General features: G+C 43.2%; 1 protein-coding gene across 2 annotated transcripts in view; it reads left to right on the forward strand.

The window, feature by feature from the left end:
- The window catches only part of CRYBG3 (crystallin beta-gamma domain containing 3), a 128,535-nt gene that overhangs the window by 92,221 nt on the left and 25,039 nt on the right, over window positions 1–11,275 (forward strand). For both annotated transcript variants that reach the window (XM_014464002.2, XM_006098357.3), the window contains exon 17: window positions 753–879. In XM_014464002.2, coding sequence (XP_014319488.1) covers window positions 753–879 — 127 coding nt within the window. The remainder of the gene's footprint in view (window positions 1–752; window positions 880–11,275) is intronic.

Here is an 11,275-nt window from a genome sequence, read left to right on the forward strand (position 1 = left end):
GGGGTCCAGACTGCGAGAGGGCACAGGCCGGGCTGAGGGACCCCCCCCCTCAAGTGCACAAATTTTTGTGCCCCGGGTCTCTAATACACACACACACACACACACACACATACATTCACACTAGAGGCCCGGTGCACAAAATTCATGCACTCGGTGGGGTGGGGGACATCCCTCAGCCCAGCCTGCACCCTCTGGCAGTCCAGGAGCCCTCCGGGGATGTCCAACTGACAGCTTAGGCCTGTGGGAAGTGGGCCTAAGCCGTCAGTCCGACATCCTTAGCGCTGCCACAGAGGTGGGAGAGGCTCCCGCCACCACCCTGCACTTACCAGCCATGAGCCCGGCTTCTGGCAGAGCGGTACTCCCCCTGTGGGAGCACACTGACCACCAGGGGGCAGCTCCTGCATTGAGCATCTGCCCCCTGGTGGTCAGTGTGTGTCATAGCAACTGATCTATTTGCATATTAGCCTTTTATTATATAGTATGTGTGTATATATATATATATATCTATATATCTATATATATATAGATATATAGATATATATATATATGGTACTAGCCTATGTCTAGCACATGGTAAGCAGTAAATGATAGTGGTAGCTGTGTTTTTTAAAGTGGTGATGGGCATTTGCTGCGGGTCAGCACCATGACTTCAATGCCATGCCCCTGCCCCAGTGGACATACACAGCGCAATGATGAGCCGACACTGGAGGCTGATGCAGTCTGATGGACTGTCTCACGGCTTGTGTTTGCAGCTGGCTCCTGTATTACCAAGAGGACATATCTGATAACCAGTGTGTGTTAGAAGAAGGCCTCTATGCTGACCTTACTTCTTGTGGCTGCCCGACATCTGAAGTCAAGTCCCTCAAGCCCATTGACTATGTAAGTACTTAGCTGAATGCATAATTATAAGACCTTTTCTTGTTCAGTTTAATTACCATGAATGAGAATGAGAAAAAACAATAGATGGGCAAATATAGAAAGTTGAATAATTTAATTGTGGATTATAAAAATCAAGATTCACTCATGAAATCCAACCAAAATGTAACATTGACATGTTCCTTTTCTTTTCTTTTTCTTTTTTTGTGAACAGGAATGTTAAACTCAGGAACTAGAGTAACATAGGCTTAGGTTTAAATCCCAGTTTGATACTTTAACCAGTTTGGGTGACATTGACAAAGTTATTTAGTCTTCGCACCTGTAAAAGGCAATAACTTTATAAGGACACTGGGATATTAAATAAGATGGTGCTTGTAAAATACCCAGCACGTGGTGAGCACTTGATAAATGTTAGCTATTGGTATCATGGTTTTAATTGTTATAGCTACTGAAAAAAATAATTGATCTTTTTATTATTACATAAATCACATCATTTTTCTGCTATTCCGGTTTACAATGTTACTGTAGGGCATGGCCCATTACTGGTATTGATTTCAAACCTTGTTTGGGGGAAAATAGGGCTTTCCTGCGCGGTGTGTGCAGAATTATCTAGGTCACCTTGGAGGCCCACATTTATGGAGCAAGGGTTTCTGCCTCCTATCATATTTACTCAGAATTTTAAACATGAGAAAAACAGGACCACAACTGGGATGTCAGTTCTGGCCTCCTAGTTAGTAGGGTCTATGCAAAGGAAATGTGAGGATCTGGAATATCTTCACAGTGTCTAGTCATGGTGATTCCCTGGGAGCATTTGGTCCAAGAGAGATTAACAGAGAGATGACTCAAAGCCTTGCGCAGCAGCAGGAGCCATCAGACCTTCAGCCGGAACTGACTTCAGGGATGACGGCCATGCTCAGGGTCTGGTCCCAGGCTAAGCAGTATAGTCTTATTTCACAAGGCATTCCTGGATAGAGTATTCTTGGTATCAGGCTAAGAATAGAGTCTTGGCTGCAAACCAACAATAGAAATAGAATCCTTGGTCTCTCTCAGTGGCCCCTTAGACACCAACTTGGAAAGATTAAGTGGCTACTGATGCTTCCTGTCTGCAGGAGGAAAACTGGTAGAAAAAAGAATGTGGGCCCTAACCTGTTTGGCTCAGTGGATAGAGCGTCGGCCTGCAGACTCAAGGGTCCCAGGTTCAATTCCGGTCAAGGGCATGTACCTTGGCTGTGGGCACATCCCCAGTGGGGGGCATGCAGGAGGCAGCTGATCGATGTTTCTCGCTCATCGATGTTTCTAACTCTGTATCCCTCTCCTTTTCTCTCTGTAAAAAATCAATAAAATATATTTTTAAAAAAAAGAATGTGGGCTGGTAACTCTTTCCCATTATTGAAAAGGCATTGCAAAGTAGTCCACACGTCCTGGGAAAGGAATTTTCTTAGTAATTTTTAGTGGTCAAACCATCAGATAGGTATTTATTGGGTATTAACTCTAAAAGCAAAGTATGTAGGTCTAATAAGAGAGTACCATCCTGAAAGGATTTTGTAGGGCTAATTCAGTGAGCTAAGCCAACTAATTTCTAAGGAGGGCATTTAGAAACAGTCAAAATTAATGAGTATTACTGTTTTTCTTTGAACAGTTAGAGTTGTTTTACATCCCTGAAGAAAAATGAATAATTTAAGTTAGTAGTGAAAATAGAGAACTGTTTTTATGTAAGTTGTGCGGTTGCACGTCCCCGTTTTGGCTCAGGGGGATATGGGCAGGGTAGGCGAAGGTGCCTCCTGGGAAGGATTTGAGAGCTATAGCCTTTTCACTCCAAGAGCTGATGAAAGAGTATACTCAGTTTATTTAAGGACAGCACATTCATTTTCTTAATGCCTTTGCATGGCATGTTTTAAATCTTTGAAAAGTTTTGTTGAAATGTGCTTAGGCAGTAGGTCTGGTGTGGAAAATGGAAGTAATATGAGGTGGGTTTGGCATCCCAGCAAAGACCCACAGAGGAACTAGGAGGAGGCCTCAGCAGGTAGCGTTTCCTTGATGGGGTCAACCATGCCTCACCCTGGAGGCCCGGGCCCGAGTTGATCAGACCTGGAGACTGGTGTGTAAACCACAAGGTCAGCTGGTAATTTGTATCCGGTGGATTCCAATGATGGGAATGCTTAAGAATTTCGTCTGGAGCATTTTGCTGTCTCTCTGAAGAACACAGAAACTGAATTAGTCATCAGAAGGTTCTTTATTGAGCATAGATTGAGTACCATGAGGTAGATGTCTTGAGATGCGCTTACCTGGGACAGCTCTCTCCACAGAGACTTCTCCCACACCCCGGGGTCCTGCTCACTTTCTCTGGATTCCGCGCTACCTTTCCCTGGAAAACACAAGTACACTCAGCCTAACCTGCCCCTCTGAGTCCTTCCGCATCCCCTCTCCTCCTACCATGCTCTCCCCTAGGGGTTGACACACCTTTTCCCCTGTATTTGTTAATACCACTTCTATGCCACAGTCTACTGTGATTGTAGATTCATTCTAGGAAATATGTCTGTCCAATTGAGTTGACTTTACATATATATGAACTGAGCCTTTGATTTTGCTTTTATTAAAATAGAATTCTGAGGGTGTTGCCTGTGTATAGCTGGCATTCCCCGACATGCTGTGACTTAATGTAAGTGTCGTAATGGTATAGTAGCGAGGAGTCTGAAGATTTAATCTTTAAACAAGATCAGTGTGTTTGCAGCAACACTGCTCCAGGCTGATTGCTAGTCGTGCAGACATGCGAGATTCCGAGGTCCATGGGTGTGTCATTTTACAGTGAAGAAAGCTGGGAGCATAGTTTATTATTGTGCTTCTCACTAAGGTGACCTTGGGCAGATCACTTATTTTAGACTCAGTTAGCTCGTAAATAAACCATTAGAACAGGTATTTTCAAACCTCTGACAGCCTTCAGCTTTGTTGCAAATATGTGTTTTGGGAATATTGCTAATTGGAAATGAAGAAGAATATATCCAGCCTCAGGACTCACGTGGTCTGAGGGAATAAGGTGGTGTGTGAGCTTTCAATAGGATTATACTATTTATATAACAGTCCCCAAAACAGTGGGTTAGGAGCTGGAGGTGGGTGGAAAACCTAAATAGAAATTTTTTGACCTGGTAGTGTTGGGGTAACCTCTTTTGTCATGTTTCTGTGGGAGCAACCAACCACCGTTGCATCTGTCGTGTGTCCTCGTGGCTGAGCATGGAAATCGGCCTCCTTTGAAGTAATAATCCAATCCTGGCAACTATGAGCAGGCACAGCCAAAGAAACATCATCAGAGGCTGTAGAAAAACTTCAAATGAAATTATAACAGTGATGACATAAATGATCTTAAGAAGTGAAATGGGAATTGGCAGTCATTCTGTGCACTGCACAAGGTGCACAGCTTTGAATAGAAGACTAAGTCCAGCCACAGAATAAAAAGGAAGCAGTGATTTATAAAGTCTGGAGGAGTTTGGTTACTATTGACTTTTCAGCCGAGCCCACATATATTTAATAGTATTAACTATTGTGTCCATTTTGAAAAGGAAAGCCAACAGAAATCTGCAGTAAACATCAGCTTCCAAATGAGACATTTGGAAGCCTTTAAATTCGGGCAAAAGATAAAGATCTGTACTCTCACCACTTCTAGTCAACATTATTCTGGAGTCCTAGCCACAGTAATAAGATTAAAACTACAAAAAAAGTAGAAAGGAAGAAACAAAATTGTGTAGAGTAGCTACTACAGATAATTTATTAGGGTTAATATGAATTTTTTTTTAAGTTGCAGAATACAAGATAAATAGCAGTTCAACCATAGGGTATTCAATATGGGGAACATTATAAAAGCTTTATTGAAGGACATAAAAGATGGAGGGATATAAATTTTTATAGATGAAAAAACCCAATATTGTAAAGTGATCTTCCCCCAAATTAATACAATTTCAGGCAAAATGCTTACAGAAACTTTTGTCCTTTTTTTCTTTTTTTTTAATCCTCACCTGAGGATATTTTTCCCATTGGTTTGTTTGTGTGTGTGTGTGTATGTGTGTGTGTGTGTGTGTGTGTGTGTGTGTGTATATACTAGTAGCCCGGTGCATGAAATTCGTGCACATTAAAAGGGAATTAATTGCCCTAACCGGTTTGGCTCAGTGGATAAAGCATCGGCCTGCGGACTCAAGGGTCCCAGGTTCGGTTCTGGTCAAGGACATGTACCTTGGTTGCGGGCACATCCCCAGTGGGGAGTGTGCAGGAGGCAGCTGATTGATGTTTCTCTCTCATCGATGTTTCTAACTCTCTATCCCTCTCCCTTCCTCTCTGTAAAAAAATCAATAAAATATATTTTTTTTAAAAGGGAATTAATTAGCAGAGATATTTTAATATTGCTATTTGCCCTTTCTCTATAATAGCAGTGTGAGAGATGAAAGGAAATTAGTAAAATGTATATGAAAATAATATATAAATTTATTAATAAATAAACAGTAACAAAAGGATATAACAACAACAGAGGCATGATATAAAAACGACAAAAACATAATATGAAAACAATAAAAACATGATATGAAAACAACAGTGATGCCAACAATGACTGATAAAGTGATTAAACTTATTCTAATATCTCCCTGTACACCACATTAAGAGTGAAAACACTCGCCGAAACCGGTTTGGCTCAGTGGATAGAGCGTCGGCCTGCGGACTGAGGGGTCCCAGGTTCGATTCCGGTCAGGGGCATGTACCTGGGTTGCGGGCATATCCCCAGTGGGGGATGTGCAGGAGGCAGCTGATCGATGTTTCTCTCTCATCGATGTTTCTAACTCTCTATCTCTCTCCCTTCCTCTCTGTGGAAAATCAATAAAATATATTTAAAAAAAAAAAAAGAGTGAAAACACTTTCAGAGTGCTTGACTAATTTCCCTTGTGATGAAGTACTTAGAACTTTAACTGTAACATCACATGCTCTTCAAACTCGAGAGAAAGCAACATATAACTGACCATGTGCAAAAACAGGTTCAGGTAAGAACATGCCAACTCTGTCTAAAGTTTGTCCTTGTCATTTATTAATAGTCATCACAAATGCTGGCATCATGGGAAACCGTCGTCAATTCAATTTAAATGGGAGGCCAGTGTCAGATGGGGACAAAATAATTCTTGGAATCAGAACAGCCTCTCCCTCTGCAGATCCTGTTAATACTTCAGCTTCGATAATGTTAGGTTGTAATCTTTTGATAATAAATCTAGTACCATTACAAAGACCCATTTACTATTGAGATTTCTCAATAGCATGATGATTGCACCCACTTTCAATTTTAATTTATGACACGACATTCCTGAAGGAGTAATACTATTCAGAAATTCGATGGGGAAGTTTTCCTTTGTTTCTTTGTTATGGGGTGGGGCCACAACATTAGTAACAAAGAAACAGAATTAAAACTTCATTGTGGGGAGCCACTACAGTGTTTTGGACAGGTTCAAGCCTTGGACTGATGAGAGGGCACAGTCCTCTCATTGCCACGTGCAAGTCCTAGCTTGGAGGGCAGGGCCCTCCCAGCACAATTATAGCCAACAGCTGTAGTTGTAAGCTTGAACCTATGGTCCAAACACGTGGCCCCACGTGCCTGAGTGATGTAGGCTTGATAGAATTCAGGTGCATGTAGTTGAGTAGGATTGAAACCCAGGAGAATATTGTAAACATCTTAGTCACGCCCTTACTTTGCCTCATAGCATCTGCTATAAACTAAAGGCATGGCTGTGGGCGTGGTCGCTGTCTCTCAGAGAAGCAGCATCCCACCAAGACCCGGCTATCATTCTCTTATCTGTCTTTTCTAAGCCTTTCAGCCGCCCCACTCAGGTTCACCCCGAGCTGGTGCAGCACACTTTAGAAAGATCTGCCTCCACGCTCCCAGGGCGGGTTCCTGCCTCAAACTCCGCCCTTACAGGAAACAGCTCTAGGAAACAGCTTAGGGGAGGGCTCAGCCGTTGCCAAAACAACCCCTGTAGGACTGACTTCCTTCCGCTCGGTCGCGGCTGTTAGTCTGTATGTGATGAACACCACCCATGGTTTTTATATAAGATAAAGAGGAATATACAGAGGAGAGAAGGGAGGGAGGGAGGAAGGGAGGGAGGGAGCGAGCAGGAATGGAGGGAAACATCAGTGTGCCAGGGATCAAACCTACAACTGAGGTATGTGCCCTTGACTCAAACCCCCAACTCTTTGATCAAGGGCCAACACTCTAACCACTGAGAAAAACCAGCCAGGGCACTTGTCTATTTCTAGAGGGTAGCAAACATAACGAGCTTAGCCTAAAGTTAATTTGAAAAAAAAAATAGGGGTCCAAAATAACCAAGATATTAAGAACAACAGGCAGGATCATGTGTCCGACCAAACATAGTTCATCATACAGCCTAATAACTAAGGTGCTGGGTGCTGGTACCAAAGAGACACAGAGTAGTGGAATGGGACAGCATAGGAGAAACTGACCTACATAAGTAATGGGACTTGGAAACAGCATTACAACGGTGCTGTTTATGAACTACTAGAGGCCCAGTGCACGAATTCATGCACCAGTGGGGTCCCTTGGCCTGGCCTCTGGGATCAGGCCGAAACCGGCTCTCCAACATCCCCTGAGGGGTCCCGGATTGCAAGAGGGCACAGGCCAGGCCAGGGGACCCCACCGGTGCATGATCGGGGCTGGGGAGGGACACAGGAGGTGACCAGACAGGGAGGGACTGCGGGAGGGCTCCAGAGTGTGTCCAGCCCATCTCGCTCAGTCCCAATCAGCCAGACCCCAGCAGCAAGCTAACCTATCTGTCGGAGCATCTGCCCCCTGGTGATCGGTGCACATCATAGCAAGCGGTTGGGTGGCCTTAGCATATCATTAGCATATTATGCTTTGATTGGTTGAATGGACAACCATATACTTAGCATATTAGGCTTTTATTATATAGGATTAAATAAATAGTGTTGAAACAGTTGGCCCATTACATGGAAAGAAAGATAGTTCGATCTTGCTTTACTCCAAACATAAAAATAAGTTCCTCAGATGGATTAATGGCAGCCTAAATGTGAAAAACAAACTTTTTTTTTTAAATATATTTTATTGATTTTTTACAGAGAGGAAGGGAGAGAGAGATAGAGAGTTAGAAACATCGATGAGAGAGAAACATCGATCAGCTGCCTCCTGCACATCTCCTACTGGGGATGTGCCCGCAACCCAGGTACATGCCCTTGACCGGAATCGAACCTGGGACCTTTCAGTCCGCAGGCCGACGCTCTATCCACTGAGCCAAACCGGTTTCGGCGAAAAACAAACTTTAAACTTAGAAGAAAACATAGGAAACTACCGTAATGATATTGTAGTGGGATGAGTTTAATCACACTCAGTAAAAGGCAAGTGTATTATTGTCCTATTGCTACTGTAACAAATTACCACAAAGTTGGTGGTTTAACAACAGAAACTGTCTCAACGTTCCAGAGGTCAGAAGTCTAAAAAGGGTCTTACTGGGGTAAAATTAAGTTGCTGGCAGGACTGTATTTCTTCTGGAAGATGCTACAGGAGAACCTTTTCCAGCTTTTAGAGGTCCCCAGCATTCCTTGTCTCATGGCCTCTTCCATCTTCAAAGTGCATCACTCTAACTTCTGTCTTCTATCTCTAACCCTCCTCTTATGTGGACCCTTGTGATTATATTAGACCTATCTGGATAATTCAGACTAATACCCCCACCTCAAGATTCTTATCTCTTAATCACATCTGCAAGTCCCTTTGACCAAGTCAGGTAACATATTCACAGGTATCAGGATTAGGATGTGGGCGTTTTGGGGGGTTGGGGGTAGAGGTGAGAGAATATTAATTATTCAGCCTACATCAGCAAGCCACAGACTAGGAGAATGGATTTGAAGCCCTTATAACTTGCAGAGGTTTAGTGTACAGAATATTTAAAAAGATCTTTCCAATCAAATGAGAAAAAAGAAAACCCTATTTCCAGACTCGGCAGAGGATATGAATAGGCAGTTCATAGAAGAGAGAAAAAATGGCTGAGGACATTCAGAGGGTATTAAACCTCACTAGTGATAAATTAAATGCAAATTAAAACAATAATTAGGTCATATTACCTCACTTTAGATGCAAACATTTAAAAATCTGAGGACACCAGTGCTACAGAAGTGGGATTATTCATTCACAGCTTGTAGAAGGAGTGTCAGTTGTGATGGGGAGAGGAAAAAAAGGATGTTTGTTGCAGCATTGATGGATGAGACAAACTATGGCACATTCGTATGAGGAAATGCAATACCGGAGTTACAGTGAGTGAAGGTGTGAGCTGCATGCATTACTAAAGGATGTTGCAGTAAGATAAATGTACAGTAAGATACATTTCTATGAAATTTAAAAACAAAGGACACATAACCATTAGTAATGCACTGGAAGGATTCACACCTTCAGCACAGTGGTTACCTCTAGGGCAGTGATGGTGAACCTTTTGAGCTCGGCGTGTCAGCATTTTGAAAAACCCTAACTTAACTCTGTTGCCGTGTCACATATAGAAATTTTTTGATATTTGCAACCATAGTAAAACAAAGATTTATATTTTTGATATTTATTTTATATATTTAAGTGCCATTTAACAAAGAAAAATCAACCAAAAAAATGAGTTCGCGTGTCACCTCTGACACTCGTGTCATAGGTTCGCCATCACTGCTCTAGGGAGTGGGAATTAAAATTCAGCTGCACCGAGAAACCAAGATGGCAGCATAGGTAAACACCGGAAATTGCTGCCTTGCACAACCACTTCAAAAATACAACTAAAAGACAAAACGGACATCATCCAGAACCACAGGAAGGCTGGCTGAGTGGAAATTCTACAACTAGAAGGAAAGAGAAAAGCACACTGAGACTCAGAGGAGGTGCGGAAGTAAAGTGCAGAGGTACGGAGGAGCTCGTGGAAAGGGCGGCAACTGAGGACACGGTCGTCTTTTTTAATCGGGAGGAAGTCAGAAGCTCCTGACTGCTCTGAACTCCAGTTCTGGGCGAGTCTCTGGGGACCCAGACTCATACGGGGAGAAACTGGACTGTCTGGCATGGGTCTGAACTCGAGGGCGGCTTTCTCTCAAAGGTGCTTGCAGCGATTACTGGGACACTGAGATTCGGGGCCTCTTAGGGTAGGAGCAGCCATAGCTCCTTGCTTCGCCCTGTTGATCCCCTGAGGCCCCGCCCCACCCAAGCTGTGTGCAGAGGCTTTTGCATATGAAAGGCCTGGCCCTTTGCAACTTGAAAATTACCTAACAAACTGCAGCTGGGTCAGAGAGACCCAGAACTTCCAAAAGAAGGCCCAAGGCCCCACAGCAGCTTGCATTGCTCCACATCTGGACCTCATCTGGGCACCTCCAAATCCCAAACAAAGAAGAGGAATCTGCAGATCTCTCCATAGCTCCTGCTGGGTAGCCTCAGGAAAAGGCTAAATTAGCACCTCCTTAGAAATCCAAGAGCCAGTGTACCCAGTGGTCAGAGTGGGACCATCCAGATTACAACTCCTCAGATCCATAAGGGACACATGCAGGGGGCAGACTCAGTGAGCACCAAAGCCCCACTGAAGCAAGTCTTGCCCCAGAAGGGTGTCTCCAGCACAGAAGTTCTCCCACCGCAGACACAGCTGATTCTCACAGCCAATTGGCCTGGAAGTCAACTCCTCCCAGTGATACCTATAACAATAAAGGCATAACTACAACAAGACTGTGCACAAAGCCCACAAGGAAGTGCACCAAGAGTGTCCACCTCAGGCAATTGGGGAGGCTGAGCCCCTGGCCCTATAGGACACCTAGCACAGAAAGCCACTCTATCAACACAGGGAAGCATAAAAAATGCGGAGACAAAGAAACAGGTCACAAATGACAGAAATGGAGGAAAGCAAACTACTAGATATAGAGTTCAAAACCACACTTCTAAGGTTTTTCAAGAATTTTCTAGAAACCGCCGATATATTTAGTGAGACCCTCGAGGTTATGAAAAAGGACCAACTAGAAATTAAGCATACACTGACTGAAATAAAGAATATTATACAGAGTTCCAATAGCAGACTAGAGAATCGCAAGAATCAAGTAAAAGATTTGAAATACGAAGAAGCAAAAAACACCCAACCAAAAAAGCAAAATGAAAAAAGAATCCAAAAATATGAAGATAGTGTAAGGAGCCTTTGGGACAACTTCAAGCGTACCAACATCCGAATTATGGGGGTGCCAGAAGAAGAGAGAGAGCAAGATATTGAAAACCTATTTGAAGAAATAATGACAGAAAACTTCCCCTACCTGGTGAAAGAAATAGACTTACAAGTCCAGGAAGCGCAGAGAACCCCAAACAAAAGGAATCAAAGAGACCACACCAAGACACATCATAATTAAAATG

Source organism: Myotis lucifugus, unplaced genomic scaffold (assembly GCF_000147115.1).
Source record: "Myotis lucifugus unplaced genomic scaffold, Myoluc2.0 scaffold_231, whole genome shotgun sequence".
Taxonomy (NCBI): domain Eukaryota; kingdom Metazoa; phylum Chordata; class Mammalia; order Chiroptera; family Vespertilionidae; genus Myotis; species Myotis lucifugus.